We start from the raw sequence: 20,624 nt of genomic DNA, 5'->3' as shown, positions 1-20,624 counted from the left end.
TAACTTTACTCCTATTAGGAAATATTGTTATTTATTGCATAAAATTCTTCTAGGAAGAAAGTACCTAACAAGTTGTCACATAAGCCGTCTGCTGTCAATGTTGTCAAAATTACCGTTGATATTTTGATAAACATAATTTGACATTTCCTGTTTACGTATCTACTATCTACGAGTTGATCTATATTAATTTCTGTTTTCTACTTTGTTTTATATAAAGAAATATAGTAATTATAAATTATTTGGATTTAATATTAAATAATTATGCTATATTGAACATTTATAATTCATTGTACAAAACCTTGACTGTGCCCATGTTTTACTAATGGTTCAATAGGTTTTATATCACTAAAAATTGTGGGTTTATTGAAAAACTATCATAATATTGATAATTTATATCAAATTAATATTGCAATAAGTTATCCTGATATAGTTAAGGTGAATATCGAACATTAAATTTTAAAATAACTTGATCAAACTCTAAATCTTGTATCCTATACAGGTTCGTTTGTTGCTTTTACGGATGGAGGCAAAATTGAAAGAGTACCGTGCTCTACGACGCCGCAAAGAGTTGATTGATAACGCCAAGGATAAACTGGAGAGATCTAAAGAAAAAATTGTAAACTTTTTAGTGCCTAAAATATTTACAAACATGGATAAGGAAAAGAAAGAGGATGAAGTTGTTTTGGTAAGTATAAATGTACTCTAAATTAGTATAACATTTATAAAAGCTATATTACTACTTTCATAATTGTAGGAATTTTATCTATAGTCTGGATTGCAACTACCGATCAGGACGGGTTATATAAAACAGCTGTTTTACAAAATTGTACTAGGTAGTACTTCAATATTACATTCTAAGCAATAAATGTCCGTTAATTTGTCCATGTATTTAAAGTCAATCCTGTAATCATTAATCAATCAATTTCCCATGGGTGTTGTAAGCGGAGACTAAAGGAGGACTTATGAGGATGAGGAATGGGTAGCAGCGTCCCTCTTTAAATATTGCCAAAAGTCAAATTTCGACTGCCAACCTGCCTGCCAAGCATGGCAACTACTGGAAAAATCTGGCTTATAAAGGCGGCCATGTTCATTAGTGGACAGTTAACAGCTGATATAATATGAAAAAAATTCAAAGTTATTCATAAAGGTTATTTTAAAGCAGCTATTTATCTTTCGAATTTAGTTTAATTATTACCTAAAACTACTGTTTTATGAATCTGTACTTATTAAAGCAGATGAGTTTATTTGGTTGAACACACTAATCTTTGGAACTATTAGATGGATGTGAATTTTGCATTTATAGCTCAAGAAATGTTATAGGCTATTCAGTATCACAATATGATGATAAAATAATAAAAATTATTAATTGGATAAGAATAAACTACACTTCTAAATTTATCAACTGTCATATGATCTATTCCAGATGGAAAATGAAGAACCACCAACACCAGAATTAATTATCCAACCTGAAGATCCTGGTGTGAGTGAAGAAATTACTTCAGAAGTTAGCGAATTGGAATCCTTTGAAGAGGAGAAACAGGAATCGTGGCGATACTTTACCATAAAGTGGTCTATTTACAGTCTTACCTGGCTAACGTTGTATATATTTTTCTTAAAAATACAATTTGGTGCTGTATTTTTTGTCCTATCTGTGTTATTTGGTATATATTTCAATACAAGAACACGACCAAAGAAAAAAGGGGAAGTGTCAGCATACAGTGTATTTAATGAGAATTGTGTTAGTATAGATGGTACCTTAAAAGCTGAACAATTTGAAAAAGAAATCATGTACGGAGCGGGCGGTGTAAATATATTCAGATGAAGGCTGTTTTACAAGTAGGTACTTAATAAAGACAGAGGGTTATATCTGGAAATGAGATATATATTATTTTTCCAAATTCAACATATAGATACAGAATTCATGCCGGTCAATATTTTTAAAGTATGTATATATCAACGCATTGACAGTATGATATGTAAAAATGTGACAATGACCTTGTTAATGTTTACTTACTGCCTCACCTACCAATGGTTGAAGGTTTGATTACTGCACAATACAAACATTTGTATTCATAAGTATATCTGTATTGGAGTTTATCTTAGTTTGAGACTATATGATGCCATAAAATATGTTCCATGATATATATTATTGAAAAAAAAAAGTCTCCACAAGGCAAACATAGGTTAAATGTGCTCTTATTAGAAAAATGTCTTCAGTATAATTTCTATCTGTATAGTCCTGCTTCTTTCTATATATAAAAATGTATTATCTGTGGTATGGGTGTAATGTAGTCTTCTCTCTATTTCATTGTGATTTTTTACAACAAATTCTATATTTGTGGAAAATTGCTTATTCTATATTGCTTATTATAAATTTAATAGTAGTAATAAAAATGTAAAAGTGACAATTTTCATAGTGGTTTGTCAATCAGTGTTAAAGTCTCAAACAGATATACCAACATACATCTTCTTACCCATATTTATTAGGGTATTTAAAATTATTTTTTAGAAAGCCTGGCTCCTATAAATAGGTGGATATGTGCTTTCCACAGATCTTTGTTCATAGCTAAAAGCTCTACTCGCATTCTGAGTAAGCATTAGCCAAATCTGAAGTGAGCACCTCACCTAGTTCCCCCTAAAATACGCCTGTCCATACTTCGAGTATGGATATAGATAATAATTAATGAAATAAAAAAGGCACAGACTAATACTGGCATGTTATATTATATTTAAATATAATTACCATAGATATATAATATCTATGGATATCTACTATTATTTCTAGTATGGCAATAGATGAGATTTGTAATTGATTGATCAGTGATTTCATATTAACTTGTGACATTAACGTTAGCACCTAAGTGTTTTCTATATAACTTTGTATGACACATATAAAGTTAAATATTATATAAATATTAATATTATGGTAATAATTATAGCTATAAATGAAAATAAAAGTCTGAAGTAATAAACTTGATTTTGATTTAATCACATTTATAAATTGACAACAAATATAAAATCAATAATAAGAATGCAACATAATATAAAATGCACTATATCCAAGCAGCATATACTGCTGGTTAAATAAATATTGCTATTTCACATAATTTTAGTAAATATTTCGCAGAAACAGGTTCCAATCGACGATTGATTAGATTTAGAATGATCAATTACAAATACTGAAACTTTTTTTTTTAAATTGACAGATAATTCCGACGTTGTCACACTTCCATATAAAGGCTTATAAAAATGAAATATAAAAACCAAATGTCTAAATGATCGTGATTGCCTTTCTTATAGAACGACAGTGGCGGATTTACACATTTGCCGCCAGCAGACTTCAAATTTTGCCGCTTCTACCGACCTCTACAATTCAGTCTATCAATTCTAGTCAATCATGCATAAAATATATTTTAGCATAAAATTGCCGCCCTAGTCTATCCGGACTACTGGTAAACCCACCACTGTAGAAAGAGCCTCTAAATTTCTACCTATAGGACTATACATACTACGACAGGCGAAGAGTGGTTGGAATGAATTCAATATAAATTAGTACTTAAGGCTATGAGTTAGAGAATATAATACTATGACGGCAGTTCGTTTTGTCTGCATATCTACAAAGATAGAATTCATACTAGAAATCTGAGGGCCTACCATGAAATGTTTTCCGAAATTTCGGAGTTAAACGAAACACAAATATTAAAATTACATTATACATGGCGTTTGGAAATATTAAAAATGATAAACTAGTATTCCTTTGAACTTTTATGATAGGATGTATGACGAACGAAATGTTAAACTCTATTTATTGATCCGATTTTGGTATAAACAAAAACACGAAATTGACTCCGAAATTTCGGAATTTCATTTCATGTTAAACCCGCTGGTATGGCTCACGTATTCTCATATCGTCGTAATATGTATATTCCAGGATACGAGAACCAAAATAATCTCAGTTAACTCGTTGAATCTCAAGCATCGTATATAAAACACTTTCTATAATATACAATCTTGGTAATCTTTGGTATCCATCTACGTATGTTTCACATCACCTTTTCAAATTTCACAGAAACCCATTTTATGGAGTAACTAATATTTATGTTAGTGCGTGCAGTGCTTTAAAAGTTTTGTTTAGTTATAAATTGCTGATTTAGCACTGCACACATAGAAATATCACCCCACTGTTATTGTATTATTTCTCTTTATCATGTACTATATAAGATCTTTTTTATTTATTAATTTTGTCACTTAAAAATATACGATGTCGTCACTACGATCTTATCGTATCAATACAAAGCTTAATTTGATTTAAACTTTATAAAATAAATAGAGGAAGCGATTGATAGCTATTACAAACAAAAATTTTTACCAATTTATGAATTTTTATAAAAATAATACACTTTTTATTATTTATTGGCCCCAATATTGGGTTTACATAATTTTATTTTTCACTCTCATAGACCTCGACGAACGTTCAATGACCATTTATATGCCATTCATCATACAAAACTATCTACATATACATTTCAGTCCATTTGGCCATACATACACACTATATTCATTTTCATCATGAGTAATTTAATTACAGGTATGTTTAATAATGTAGGTAATATTCAAAAATCATTTCAAAAATATAATAAGACGCGTAAAAGATAAAACGACGTGTAAAAGACAATATGACGCGTAAAAGATAATATGACCCCGTAAAAGATAACAATAGAGCGTAATAATAGTTACGCTAATGTCTTAGATATTCCAGAAAATAAATACAAATTAAAAATACTGGGCACTTAACGTGTCAATGACTACCCGTACATAAATTGATCACAATATACAGCCATTATATACAAATGATATCAAAACAATGAACTCGGAATATTTCTTTAGAACAAATATTAATAGCAAACAATCTTTACAAAGAATCATAATCAATATATATAAAAATGAAATCATATTTTGAGCAAGAGAAAAGCACAGGAATGTAAAATTCTATTAAACTACTTAACAGACCAAAAACTTTTGTCTACAAAAAACAAAATGAGTTTTTGCCAACGACACGACGCATAAAAGAATAAACATTATGAACAAAAAATACCCAGAAGACTGTACTTAACAATCACAAATATGTACATACATAAATAACACAAAAGGATTTACATTGACATAAAATTTACTATACAATTTTAATATAACGTGGCTTTATCTGGTAGTAACAACATCAAACTAGTCGAATTGCGGTCATTTTCCCCGTTCAGAGATAAAACTATAAGGCCCTGCGCAGACGAGAAACTATTCATCCAACGTCCCTCGTCTACGTAGCCCTTAATACTTCGAAAGGACATTTAAATATTACACTAAAGAGCCGATATACTTATGTATTAACATAATAATTCGGCAGACATGCAATAATTCTTATCTCGAAGATTATGTACTTACAAAATAGTCCTTATGATTATTACAGCTTAGTTTAATACATATTATGTATTTAACTATTACACATATAAAAAAAATATTATATCGTAATGGCACTGAATCCTTTTATTTTTAAGATGATAGTGGACAATATAAGGCACCGTTAAGAATTAACTACAAAATTTGAAATCGAATCTTACTATTAAATACGGTCAGCATCAAAAGTCGATGGGCATAAATAGATTTTCAAAATTAAAATCGTTACAAAATCAAAAAATATTTAAATTTTGTTACTGACCGTACAATGTTTGAAGTAAATTAAAATAAAAATAGTTTATATCAAAAACGTAAAAATAAATAATATATTATAAAAAATCGTACTTATATTTTTAACAAGGTATTGATTATTAATATTATAAATTGTATTTAATATAATACTAGAATATGGCATTTCAATACTCTTCGAAAAACAAATATTTCTATAGCGCGTTTTCGCCATTTTTTTAATTGCTAGTCTAATAAATAGTTGTGCAAAAATAAAATATATCGTACTTCTTTCATCCTCAGGGTTCAAGAGGACGAGTTTGTGACTACAGTGTTACTTGATGAGTTATGAGTACTGTAAATATGTAACACATCTATTAAAAAAAAAAAGAGAAAGAAAGTAAATTTTTCATTTTTGTAATATTTGTATACAATTAATTACCCATGGAAACAAAACCTATAACAATTTAATCATACTTACTTATTTTAGAAGACTATTCCCAATCGTGCCTCTAGCTCGTTTAATTAATTATACATGTATTTGACACAAAAAAACAATTTACTGTGAAACAAAGACCGTGTTGATAACATGTCTAGTTGCTTCAACGTATCGTGAAAGACTAGCATTATGTTATAAAAACACCCTTTATTAATAATGTCTTTTTACTATTACAATTTCTATAAATAATCTCAATAGGTGTTTATTGTCACTGACTTTTTAAATTAGGTGGGTTAACTAGTACACAAGTTATAACTAACTGAATATTTATCTATAACTGAACTATAAGATCGGTGAAACCCCCAAAATAGATTGATAAAACGATATAATATTATATAGAAATAAAAAAAACTTTATTAACATTTGTAAAAAAACCTAAATGTAGAATAGTTAACAATCGCATTTTATTTTTATTTACCTACACACATATAATGCAATATGTTTTTGGAGTGTTTTTTTTTTATGTAACTTAGAATGGCAAACAAACTGACGGCCCACCTAGTGGAAAGTGATAACCGTCAATTATAGACATAAGCAGTACCATGGACATAACAGAGTATTCTGTTTCGCCTATGATAGCCCCCATGCGTTGCCATTCCTGAGGACTCAGGTGTTATTACTTTGTACCCTGTAAATTCACTACCATACACCACTCTTCAAACCGAAACACAGCTATGTAAACAACTGCTTCACGGTAGAAAAACAAATGGGACCGAGGTGTCCAAGCAAACGACTTTTGTACAAAGTCTCCCTATGGTAAATTTCAATAAAATTTATACTATGCCACTAATAGCGAAACGTTTATTAAATATATAAATTATTTACAATACCTAATAGCATTTTTCTAAATTTCAGACACTTAAAAGAAAATTACAAATTCGTCTATACTAATTTACATTATATTTTTGGTACAATATCACAAACATGTATTTGTGTTGATTGCCAATTATGGGGCATTCAGCAAATGTTTATATTAATTTCTTTAATTAAACACCTTTAGTTTATCATAGATGTATTATCTACTTGTAGATTGACAGTGCAAAAGAGGCAGCGTAGTAACTTATACTCGTATGGTTTTTTAATGACCAGTAAGAGATAATAGGTGAGGATAAAAGCAGGTCATTTGGCCCATCGTGACGAATTTGACACGAACCATGACAGTTTCCGGAGGCAACCATTGTATAAATAATTTCACGGAACCCTGGTGACTTTTTTAAGTTCCGCGGAACCCACTTTACAAAGCGCTGTTATATACAACTAGATAAAGAATTAAAACCTATATGTGACGGTTACTCCCCTCCATCTGCTGGGCCCGTCAGTTTATTTACCACTACATGTTAGATAAAAAAAAAAACAAAAGCACACATTATACATGACTAGTTTTTTAATATAATAACCGAAGCCGCGTTATTATTGGTTTTGTTCAACAATTCTGAATGTTGGTACACGTAGAGCCAAAATAGTTATAAAAAGAAACTTTACGAAGTAGTTTGAGAAAAAAATGTATACATTAATTATGAATTATAAAAAAAAAATTATAATTCATAATTAATGTATATATAGTTTGAAGCAAATCGGACGATGCAGTAAGTTTCCTTAAGAAAAAGTAGCCTATAACCGTCTCCAGGGGCACATCTATCTCTATACTAAAATTCATTATAATCGATTCAGTGATTTAGACGTAAAATCGTAACAACAAACAGACTTTCTTTCGCATTTATAATTATTAGTTAGGATATACCTACTCTCGCTGTAGACACTGTATCGCCCATTTATATATCAGTAGATAATAGCTCCGATATCTATATATTGGATTTCTTTTGTACATTGATTGGCGGTATGAAGGTCATCACCTATTTCAATATCACCCACACCAGTTGGATAACTATATTCATTTCATTCAGGTTTTTCAATTCAATATATTGGATAACCGAGATTTAATATATTTGTTATTAGGCCAATATATAGATATTGCAACTACAATATATATATATATATATATATATATATATATATATATATATATATATATATATATATATATATATATATATATATATATATATATATATATATATTGATATATATTACCTATCTCTAGTAGATAATACATTTATGTAGATTACAATCACAACTTACTCCATCAATATTATGCCATAAAATGTAGTCTTGTGTAGTGAAAGATTTTTTTTTTAATACAATATTTACCCTATTCCTATATTGTCTCGTGTATATTAATTACATTTAATATAACATTCATAATACAATACTAAAACATTTATTTATTCTGTACCTGTTGATGACTAGTAGAAAAATGCGTTATAACATTTACCTCTTAAAAGCTATTTATGGTTAATTGCACCTTAAATGCGTATTACATAGGGTTGAAATTAATCAGTCGCGATCGGCGTTTGAGTTCTACGGAAGAAATTGCAGGACGGCAACCTACAATAGTCCGGGCTCGGCAGAAACGGGTTACTGTCATCGCCACGTTTATTATCAGGCAAAAGAAACACTACGCTCACAGCTACAATCATGTGCCATATCGAATGCACCACCTTATAATTCTGTTCGGTTTGCAGGAACCCGTAACATATTAAGCCTATAGAGACGGAAACGAGGCCTAGTAGCAAGTAAATTTTGTAGTATGACCTTGGAAATTTCATTTTACGGTATTTCCTGTAATCCAAGTACCAGGATAACAGAAGTATGAAGAGTCCGACGGCTACTGGGAGCACAAACGCCATAAAGGAACGTCTATTCCAAGTGGTCAATAATGCTATGACTATGGCACCTATTAGCTGCAGTGAAGATCTGAACCTCTCGTTGATTATACTCATCGCGAGCAATGTCACCCAGAAAGACATGATACCGCAGTAAAAGTCTCCGAATTGGAGTATGTTACCTGTAAGGATGCAGTACGCGACTTGAGCTGGTGCGTCGCACGCATGATAGAATGTTGAGAATATCATTGTAAACCCGTACATCATGGCTTCCGTGTAGTAGAGACGAATGATGGCGATGTAGATTGACAAAGAGAACAGAAGGTTACTCAATGTGAGAAGCAACACAGAGACGAGCATGTAAAGTTTGCTGTCCATTCTAGAATCGTCTGAGCAGTCCCAACCTGGAAAATAGAATAAATCTCTATATAATTCATTCAATTAACCTACCTAGGTTCTACATGCTGGGCTTGTTATGGTTATTATATATATATATATATATATATATATATACATATATATATATATATATATATATATATATATATATATATATATATATATATATACATATACATATATATATATATATATATATGTATATGTATATATATATATATATATATATATACATATACATATATATATATACATAAAAAAAACTCACCTCCGTATCCAGCAGAACACGAACAGAAGGACATGACGAGTCCCCCAAATGTATTCAGAAGACAGTTGCCATGATTACTGCACTTCCCCGCGACACAAGACGTTGAAGACACAGATAGGACCACTGTAGCATTACACTCCGATGTGCCTTCCCTCCAAACTTCTTTAGTTGTAGAATCTTGAATTGCATCTTTGTCTAACGGCGTAGAGTCCACGTAATACTTTGTACCGTTATCTGTAGTGCGACATGGACAGACTACGTCATCGCAGAATATCCTAAAAGTCAAATACCACGTGCCACTCTCCGGAAATGGTATGATCACTTTGTCATATATTGAGTCAGAATCAGTGCTGTTCAAGATAAAAAGCGCGGGTTTGATATGATCATTGTATTTACAGTAACCATTTTCTAATGGTATACTGGAGTAGCCGATATCTAGACATATAACAGCTTTGAAATACTGGTTCTCCTCAGTGAACGCTAATAAAGCACCTTCTTTCAACTCTCTTTTATATCCCATGTAGTATTTAAGACTCATTAAAAGACTAGCTTCAATTGACAACGAACCGCCTATATCCAGGAATTGATGGACTTTAAATCTTAGTGTTTTTATTTCGTTGGACGATATATTAACCAAGCTGGTTGTATCTTGTAAATCGGTCGTTGGTAAACCATAATCAAATGTGAAAAATCTACCTCTATCGTCTCTCATAAGTTCTAAAATTGTATAGTTATCAGTTTCATGGTCGTCGTTAGTTATGTAAGATTCACAGTCGGCAATGTTTGTGGAGTTATCAATAAAGTCCAGATACAAGTAATGCCATTCGAACAGATTAGGGATAAACACGACTGACTGAGTACCAGAATTTGGGTCAAAGGCGCAAGATAGAATATGGCTTTCGTCGGTTGGAAGCGACAATGTCTGAATCTTCAATAATACTTTTTTAGACCCTATTGGAGCATTATTGACAGTTAAATTGAACCGTATCGGCTGTACCTTGTCTCGGGACATGCATTTGTAGTAAGATGGGATCTGTGTGTAGTTGACCGTCAATCCAGAATAACAATTAACATATTCTATATCTTTCACTCTTTTCACTTGTAAATCGGTGTAAATGATTGTTTGGCAGTCAGCCACGAGACCTGAAAAAAGGGTAAAACATATTAATATTTATTTGCTTATTTGCTAATAATTGTTTGCTTGCTAAGCCGTGTAGGTATACATAGAATAGACCATCCCTTCATTTCTCGTGGATGTCGTAAGAGGTGACTAAAGCTTATGGTGGCGAGATGGGCAGCAGCGCCCCTTTTGAAACATCACCAAAAGCCAAACTGTGGTTACCAACCCGCCTGCCAAGCGAAGCAAATACTAGCAAAAACTCTTCTTACAGGGACGGCTATGTTCAGCAGTGGACAGTGATTGGCTGATATGATGTAAGATAGAGTAGTCAGAGGTACTACACTACTTTTTATAAAAGCCTATATTAATCCAAACAATTTTTTGTTTTGCCAATTGGTTAGTAGTTTACTAAATTTTGAATCCAATGTGATAAACCTACAGCTACAAATTAATTTGGTCGATTGACGTTTTTTTTTCTATCATCAGAAAGTTAATCGTGGTGCTGTTCAAGTCTAATCTATAGCAACTATACCATTCGGACCATAAAATCGTTTGCCATATCGGTGATTCAGTTTTTAGTTTAGATTATTATGGGGCGGATCCGGATTTTCCTTTTATTATCAAACTTTAAACATTAGTCATCATAATCAGATTCACTTCCCTTTAAGAACGTAATCTTCAACACAATTCATTTGTACTATCTTTGATCGTGTTTTTATACTGCCATGATGGCAAACAAGCATATGGTCTGTCTGATAATAAACAATTACCGACGTCTAAGACATCAGGAATGTCGTTGCCCATTGCCAAGCTTACCTTTGTATCCATCCAAGTTAATATTCACCACCTACTTTAAAATATCGAGTTCAGATCAATCTTACTGCTATTATAAAGGCGTAAAACTGTGAATATGTATGGATATTTGTTACTATTTCACGCAAAAACTACTAAACAGATTTGAATGAAATCTAGTACACAGGTTATATCCTAACTTAACATATAGGATACTTTATATAATAATTCACGCGGGTAAAACCACGAGATTATAGCTAGTGTTATTGTATTAATAAACAATTAATATGTATACCCCATAAAACAAAAAATCAACTTTAATCGTGACAAAACCAGTTTTTATGATCTAAAAACTAAACTATTGAACCGATTTTGATAAAATTTCTATTAGACCGATATGTAAGTTTTAGATAAAAAAAATAATTGTTCAAATCGATTTAGAAGTAAAGGAGTTATGAAGTAACAAATATAAAAAAAAAAAACTAATTGAGAATTTAAAAAAAAATTCGATTGAATTATAAAAATTCATTTCGCCATCGATCCAGAGATAAGTTTAATTAAGTGACAATCCTTTTCAAACTGCATACATATTATGTCCCGTAGCAACATTGTGTTGGACGGTCATGAGTGATACAATGTAGGGCAGGATGTAGCTGAGCGCACAATCAAGTCAATACGGCCGAGGTCGATCCGGTTGGCTGTGTGGAGCTTTATCTGAATACTGTCCCCTTAATTTAAATGGATATATATTTCATGGAATAGAAAAATATATATACTACGGACCTACATATCGTCATAGTCGTAGATTAGTGACAGATCTTTATATGTAATCTTCGTAAGAACCGTCAGTATTCTACGACTATGACGATATACAGAGACGAGGGATTTTTGTCATTGGAGAATATTTTTTATGGAAGCTTGCGATGAATAAGCGTGTGTAAACAAATTTGAAAAATTTTAAAGTCCCACCACAAGATCATAGAGTGTGTTAAACCTAAAGGCATATTTAAAGGACGGCCGAGTAGGCCGTGCCCACTTTAGAATCATTTGGTGCCCAAAAAACATGCACAAAGACCCTTGTAAAAACACATCTGAAAGTACAAGACATATTCTAAAGGGGCTAGGTCCCCTTGGATAATAATCTTGAATATACCAACTTTAATGGTTTGCCTTGTCCGTTCATGCTTTTAAAAATATCAAAAACAAATTTCGGTCGTGGTCACGACAGAACTACAACGTGGTTATCTTTCATAACGTTAAGTCTCGATAGTGTATTTTTAAAAATGTGTAAACAACGCGTAAGTTTAAAATTAGTTAAGTTTGTTCATTATGCAATATATTGCATATCAATAATGCTTATCAAGGACTCCGCATACAAGTTCAGAGACCTTTGCTTGCGTAATATAAAGTGGGATGTAACCTATTTGTTACCGTCTCCACTTCACACACGGAGATACAATGAGTAGGGTATACATTATGTATGTATAGAAGCATTGTCTACTAACAGATAACTGTTACTCGATAACCTTTCAATTGGTAATGTCAATAAAATAAATATCAGGACTAATATAACTATAGCAATGAATGCTAATTTTTAACCAGTTATCATACCATTATACCAAACCAGCTATTAACTGTCCACTGCTGAACATAGGCCACTCCCTATTGGGGGGTTTTTCCAGTAGTAGCCACGCTTGCCAAGCGGATTGACAACCACAGTTAGGCTTTAGAGATGTTTTAAGAGGGACGCTACTGCCCATCCCTCGACTATTAAGGTCGCCTCTTTCGATAGCCACGAGAAAGGGATGTGTGGTCCATTTTAGGCCGTGGCCACACGGAACTAGTTAGTTAATAGCTAATACATACTTTTTTTCGCTATAACATCGCCACTTTGCTTATCATTATCATCATATCAGCGTTCAACCGTTCACTGGTGAACATAAGCTTCCATCGTGGAGAGTTTTGTCAGTAGCAGCCACGCTTGGCAACCGCAGTCAGGCTTTAGAGATGTGTTAAGAGGGACGCTGCTGCCTATCCCTCGCCCTCCCTTAGTTGGCTCTTATGACACCCACGGGAAAAGGAGCGAGCTATTCTGTCGGGATCACGGCCACTTCGATTAGGTTAGGACTAAATTACACCATTTAATATGTCCACTGGTATTAATTCATTAATTATAGAGAAAAAAGAAACTTGAATATATAATACAAACTTATCGATCATTACAATTCCTTTATGGGTAGTACAGATTAGATAGCAGAGTTATCAAACAAGATTTATTTTACTCACAGAAAACTAGTTATCGGTGTTTTACAAAGAAAAAAAAATACCCCATTAGACAACAGTTTTTTTTTTAGTTGAATAATGCAAGCGCGTTTATCACCTCATTTCAAATCATGCAAGAACAGAAAGGTGGCAGAATCATCAAATGGAATAGAGATATTCAAATAGACAGCTTTAAAGTACCACTTTTCCTTTTAACCTAAAATAAACCTTAAGACCATTTCATAAAATACAATTTGTTTCAACATACCCTGCTGCTCAAGTGCTTGAGTTCTGGGATCCTCCCATTTGATATAAATTAAAGCGTACCACTGGCCCGGTTTTGGATTCTTTATACTGTACGTCCGGTTCCTCCCATCAGACTCCAGTTCGAGAGTATACAGGTCCTCCCTCGTGGCCGGATCCACAAAATCCTTCGGGAAATCATATCCATCAGGATTCACGGCTGCATACGCCCCATACTTTATATTTACAACAATTTCTTGTGGATCACATGAGCCTAAAAAGAATAAAACTATTATTAGCTTACATTTCTAAAATGGAGAGATTGTTAGTAACGGCGAATAGCCGCCCCATTGCTAGCAATAATGCCTGTCAGGTAGACCTCCACACGGTCCAACCGTAGAGCCTAGAGAACATCGTAGTCAATTATTCCAAATGAATTCGCTACAATTTTTTTTTATACAACTTAGAATGGCAAACAAGCTGACGGCCCACCTGATGGAAAGTGGTAACCGTCGCCTATAGACATGAGCAGTACCATGGACATAACAGAGTTTACTGTTTCGCCCATGATACCCCCCATGCGTTGCCACTTCTGAGGACTCAGGTGTTATTCCTTTATACCCAGTAAATTCACGCCATATCCCACCCTTCAAACCGAAACACATATGACTTATCCAAACAGTTTCAGTTATTCTTGTCGTGCAGATAACATACTGATATAAGTATGGAGACCTTGTACAAAAGTCGATTGGTTGGGTGCCTTTGTCCCATACGTGTTTCAACCGTAAAGCAGTTGTGTTTACATGACTGTGTTTCGGTTTGAAGGGATATGGCGTGAATTTACTGGGTACAGAGGAATAACACCTGAGTCCTCAGGAATGGCAACGCATGGGGGGTATCATGGGCGAAACAGTATACTCTGTTATGTCCATGGTACTACTCATGTCTATAGGCGACGGTTACCACTTTCCATCAGGTAGACCGTCAGCTTGTTTGCCATTCTAAATTGTATAAAAAAAAAGTATATAATTAGATATTATCAAGATTCAAGATTGGCAAAATATGCAGCAAAGCATATTTTATAATATCCAGGGCATTACTCAAATCTATAGGTGTATTTGTGTTGTTTAAATCCTTTGAACTACAAATGGGGCTGCCATTTGTTATTGCAGCTTTTAGTAATACCTACTTTTAGGTTAAAATCAAAATTATTAGCATCCTTTTACCATAAAATTATCCATTACCAGAGAATATCGTAGCGTGCAAATTTTAAAGAAGCACGCCAATAAAATTAAATATTTCTGACGATTCTCTAAAAGTCTGACCTTTGAGTAGATTTTCACCTATTAGATGAATACCGTAATTCGTATCTTTTTAGACAGTTTTATTTTCTCAGGAATATCTTTACTTCTCTTACGGTCTCTGTCATTTTTCACTGGCAGTAAACAAAATAATAAAAGTGCTGAAAACTACAAATTAAAAAAATAACTGAAAATAATTTTACTTTGGAAGTTTCTGTGCTTATTTTATTTAGTTCTATTGTGTAATAATCTAATATCTTCCAAGTAAAAACACAACAATTCTAACACATGCAAAGTTAAAATGAAAATGCTTTGGTCTAAAAACGTTAGAAACACTGTCCCATTTTAATTACGAGCTATGCAATTTTTTACATTTTTCTTCTTTTCCGATGTATGTTGGAGTGAATGTATATTTTTTAATTAGGTATTCATTAGATTATCAATTAACTTCAAAAAGAAGGAAATTTTTACTTCGGTTATAATGTTTTTACGTTTCTTACTTCATAACTCCATCCCTTGTAAACCGATTTGGATAATTATTTTTTTTATCTGAAAGCATATACTTACAGATTGGTGTCATAGATGTTTTATTAATATTTGTTTAGTATTTAAGTATGTTTTTATATCAAAATAACTAGTTTGCCATAATTGAATTGGTTTTTTTTTTTTTGGTGGAACATTTATAATATAAATATTTATTGGATATACGGCGAATTGGTGGTAAAGCTATCATCATCAATTAATGGGTTCTTTCCGCTCAATTTCTACAAATATACTCTATCAGGTAGACCTCCAGGCGGTCTTCCTCGAAACCATCATAATTAATTCTTACGGAATTCATTATAACTGCATCTTCACTTATCAATCCTCACCGATGCCCTGCCGGTATATACTGATAGCGTTGGCGGGGTCACCACCTCATTGTCACCAAAAAAAGAGTAGGTACCTACTTGCGTCAACCGGGGGAAAGGGATTATTAGTAATGAGATCTAACTGACGATTGCTAGTAATACACCTTATTAAGTCGATCTCCACGCGGTTCCTCTTGGAAACCATCGTGGTTAATTCTAGTGGAATTCGTCAGTTAGACCTGCTATCATCGTCACCCATCATCGCTCACTGGTGCCCCACCAGCATATACCGATAGCGCAGATAGGGGTACCATTCCATTATCACCCATTCAAAAACTTGCATCAACCAAACCGCAGATGTTAATCAAAATAAATTAGAAACAGTAAAAGACAAATCTCTGTTAAAGGATATAATAATATTGTATGCATTATAGAAAAGATTGTTAGTTTACATTTTTAATAACTGTATAAACAGTATAAATATTATCCAATAGGTATATATATTCTTTGTCTTTGTACACGAAAATTTACATTTACTAATCTTTACAAAATTTCTTTGGTTGGATTTTATAAAAAAAAAAAAAGTTTATATTACTATCATTGATTTATAGTCTCTCACAAATATTTTTAAATTGTAACCTATGTAGCTGTAAGACTTATTATGTTGTTATTTTGTGAGAGCAATAAATACATATATATTTACTATAATAACTATATTTCTACTCTAGCATCCTTATGTAGGAAAAACAAGTAGGTACCTGATAGTTATAGGTACCAGTATACACCAGATAGTTATAGGTTTTTTTCAATGGACAATAATGACCAGCATACTATATTAATGTGGACATTAATAAAGCCACTGATATTGTGGAGCAAAATTTTATTTGTTCCGGTAGTCTATTTAAAAAAATAAAATTTCATTTTATTGAGAAAAAATGTAAGCAATAAAGAGAAAATTTGATAGGAATAGTAATGTGTTTAATAAACATAAACAAATATATAAAAAATCTAATATTTTCTGTTTATAATATTAGTAGTATAAGAACTAAATACCCAATAATACATTTTCTATAAATAGCATACATAAAGTATCTATTACTTACAGCAGTTCAAGATTATTCTATTTATCAGTATGAATATGATAAGCCAATCTATTCTAATTATTAGATTAGATTAATTTCGGTCAGTATATTCAATATTGTATCATATAGGAATTTCTGATACCTAATGTAAAATGAAGTTGGACCCCTTATGCATTGCCATTCTTAAGAACTAAGATATTATTATTTCATACACTGTAATTTCATAACCAGATAACAACCCTTAAAATTGGAAAAAGCTGTACTAACATACATTCTTGGTAGCAAAAACATTAGTTTGATATGGAAAGGGATATTAATGCAGAAGACTTTTAAACAGGCTCTGATAAAATATTTGTATTACATATCATGATTGACCACAATTATCACTATTGTATAAATGATAGTGAGCATAGTGTATTCCTTTTTTGAGTGGCCAGCAGTATGATCTATTGGCATCACAGATATTCTCCATAAAGAATTACTGTCAAAAGCATATTATATATTTTCTACTTAGTTTCCTTTCTTCATATTTGACCTTTGAGCCTGACCATCTGGGACAGTGTTCATAGCTTCTTTTAATGGATAAATATGAAATAGTGCAACCACATGCCAGTAGTATTCAATAATGGAACACACACTAAAGAATAAATTAGTTAAAACAGATCAAGTAAAAATAAACACTACTGTTTTCAAGGAGGACTCTGCATGGATGTTGACCTGAGTTGACCAGCAATATAGGGAGCAAAGGGATTGTTAATAATGGGGTCTTACAGCCCTGTTACTAGCAATACACACTATTAGGTTGACTTCCTTACAGTTCCCCCTGGAAATCATTGTGATAAATTCTTGTTGAATTTGTTACAATGGGCCAACTGACTTACTTTCATTCTCACCTATCATCTTTTACTTATGCTTGATTAGAATATACTGACTGCAAAGGTAGACTACCCTTCCATTTTAACTTTTAAAAAAAGCCCACCTGTTACCGCTATTGCTGGCATTAAAAATAAACTCAATATGTTACCAGTAGTAAGCCACAGTTTCTTTTCTTTGTTTTTAACTCAATATCAACTTAATATCTAAGATAAAAACAATTAAGTGGTTTTTTATATGAACCTATATGAACTTGACATTGACAAATCAAAATTAAATGAATATATGTAATCTGTGCATAAGGTTAGAGACAAACAAGACAAATATCCAGTAACTGAGATTAAAGCAATAAGTAATTGTTGATTTCAACAAATAATACTTATTAGGTTTCATACCAATATTTTTACATGCAGGAATAATATTTAAAAAATGCATGCAATGTAGGAAGAAATATCAACAACACATTATTTATTACAATTGTGTCGTATTGTTTTTGTCATATTAAAATAAAATAAAAGTATTTTATTATTCAAGTAAAATTAATTATAGCTGAAATTGTGATAATGATGAAATTTTGTACAGCCATTTTTTAAAAAGAACACAATAAGTGAGTAAAATCAAAATCCATAACATCATCATAATGAGTTGTATCAAAAAGACTGAACTTTTTCCCCAAAGAAACAAGAGTAAAAAAAATTAAGTTTTGCACTCCCACTGCATCACTTCTATCACCAACTCAACATTGACATAATTTTAATAATTTAAGATTTTTTTCCACAAAACACTAACTTTTAATATATTATTAACATGGGGACAACATGGGAGTATATCTATTTCTCCTTTATCAATTGCTATAACAATTATGATAATTAGTTTAAAATTAATAAAGATATTCCATAACATAAACAAAAAACATACAAATGGGAACTTTACTTTTTAAAGTAGATAAAAAAGAATTGGCATTCAAAATAGATTCATTAAATGCTTGTATTCTGCAGTTATTAAAATCTGTTTTCCTGTAAATGGAATTGAACTATTAACTTAAATATAGGACCAAAATCAACAATTGTTTATATTTTGTTACTAACTAATAAAACCTCTATTGGGTCAGCAGTAAACAACCCAGTGTAAAATAAGTGCCAGAATACTCACTGTCAGTGCATTTGATATTTCTCCAAATAAAAGGTACTAAAATGCAAATTAAAGGGTGCACCTACCAATATTATTTAAATGAAGCTCTTCAGACTGGAATGTGAACCGGGCATCACTAACTTGTCTCATAATTGGATAAAAAACAACAGAGACAGTACGGTAACTTCTGAACATATATACATCTGTAGCAATTTGCCTAGTAACCAACTGATAGTCTTCATGCAACACAGTACGCGTCCGAGTCAACTGTTCAATTATTCTCTTCCTGTTTCTATCTTCTTCAATTTCTTTATCGCTATTACTTGCAGCACTACACACATATACATACACCAATAAAAAACACAAACTAGCCTTCATTTCGAAAAGTTTCCTACCTGAATATTTTTTCACGCCTATATCACATAAAAGCTAAACTAAAAAGTCCTAATTTAATTTATATTCTGTTAAGATATAGTTCAAAAGTTCGGTAAAATAATATTTCGATCAGAACAAACAAACAACCGCAAAGACAATTGGACAATGCAATGAAATGCCACTGCGACATGCGGCCAGCATTGCCAGATATCAAATTCGATTTTTACTCAAACATCATTCTGTTTCTTTTTAACCAATAAAAAGCTTATGGTCGCTTATCGCTACGTTTTGCCAAGAAAACGACTAAAATGTAATCCATCCGTTTCGTTTCTACTTTTAACTTATATTACTCTCATCTTTATTATCCCATCTTGTTTTACTACTTTCATTAATATGTTTTATTATGCTTATATACCTCTATAGAGTTTAAAAATACTAAAACTATTACTTAAAAGTAAAAAAAATTATCCAAATTTCTCCAAGCCCTTTTTTCTCCAAGAGTTTTATTTCCCCAAAAATTGGCATTCAAAAAATTTTTTACTCAAAAATGCGAAAAAAGCATTTAATCTAGCAATGCTGCATGCGACATATGACAAATCTTTGCATATGACAATGTGTCAAAGAAAATTAACGAACGAAATAGATAAAGCATAGGTAGGTACAGGTAGTAAAAAAAATATATTTCGTATTCCTCGTTGTTAGAAAACATTAAATGTAAACGACATTTTTAACGACATTACACATTTGGTACTTTTTAACAAATTGGACAGAATGTTTTAGCCTAGAAGTTAGAGCTACTATCCTTTATCTATGTTAGAAGCGTATTATTATTTAACAATTCCTCTGAACTCAGTACAAGCCGTAGAATATGCAGAGTGAGGCTAAATCTCTCCTAAGACAAAGGTTCGATACTGCTTGCAAGCCTGAGTTTATCAACAATCCTAATAGGTTGCTCATCTTTGCATTGAATCGAAGGGTTCAAGCTGCTATTTATGTGCATCAACTCATAAGAAACAGTAATACTCCATA

At 32.0% G+C, this 20,624-nt stretch overlaps 2 protein-coding genes across 4 annotated transcripts; one reads left to right on the top strand and one right to left on the bottom strand.

Moving 5' to 3' along the window:
- The first annotated feature begins 124 nt into the window (after positions 1-124).
- Positions 125-2,972, top strand: LOC113519723 (uncharacterized). 3 transcript variants are annotated; one of them, XM_052900417.1, is made up of 3 exons: positions 125-224; positions 500-685; positions 1,424-2,972. In XM_052900417.1, the coding sequence occupies exons 2-3, from the start codon at positions 521-523 to the stop codon at positions 1,820-1,822; spliced, it is 564 nt and encodes a 187-aa protein (XP_052756377.1). In that variant the 5' UTR covers positions 125-224; positions 500-520; the 3' UTR covers positions 1,823-2,972. The 3 variants fall into 3 exon arrangements, with proteins under 3 accessions (XP_052756377.1, XP_026760703.1, XP_026760702.1); XM_026904902.3 differs by having other exon boundaries at positions 132-354; XM_026904901.3 differs by having other exon boundaries at positions 132-435.
- Positions 2,973-8,247: 5,275 nt separating this feature from the next.
- On the bottom strand, positions 8,248-19,788 carry LOC113519657 (post-GPI attachment to proteins factor 6). The gene is made up of 4 exons (XM_026904810.3): positions 19,307-19,788; positions 14,008-14,256; positions 9,566-10,708; positions 8,248-9,302 (listed from the first exon to the last, which is right to left on the bottom strand). The coding sequence occupies exons 1-4, from the start codon at positions 19,596-19,598 to the stop codon at positions 8,566-8,568; spliced, it is 2,421 nt and encodes an 806-aa protein (XP_026760611.2). The 5' UTR covers positions 19,599-19,788; the 3' UTR covers positions 8,248-8,565.
- Between the last annotated feature and the right edge of the window lie 836 nt (positions 19,789-20,624).

The sequence above is a fragment of the Galleria mellonella genome, unplaced genomic scaffold (genome assembly GCF_026898425.1).
Source record: "Galleria mellonella isolate WM207_F2 unplaced genomic scaffold, CSIRO_AGI_GalMel_v1 utg65, whole genome shotgun sequence".
In the NCBI taxonomy this organism is placed as follows: domain Eukaryota; kingdom Metazoa; phylum Arthropoda; class Insecta; order Lepidoptera; family Pyralidae; genus Galleria; species Galleria mellonella.
Note: the sequence above shows the minus strand (reverse complement) of the source record. Positions and strands in the feature narration are given on the sequence as shown.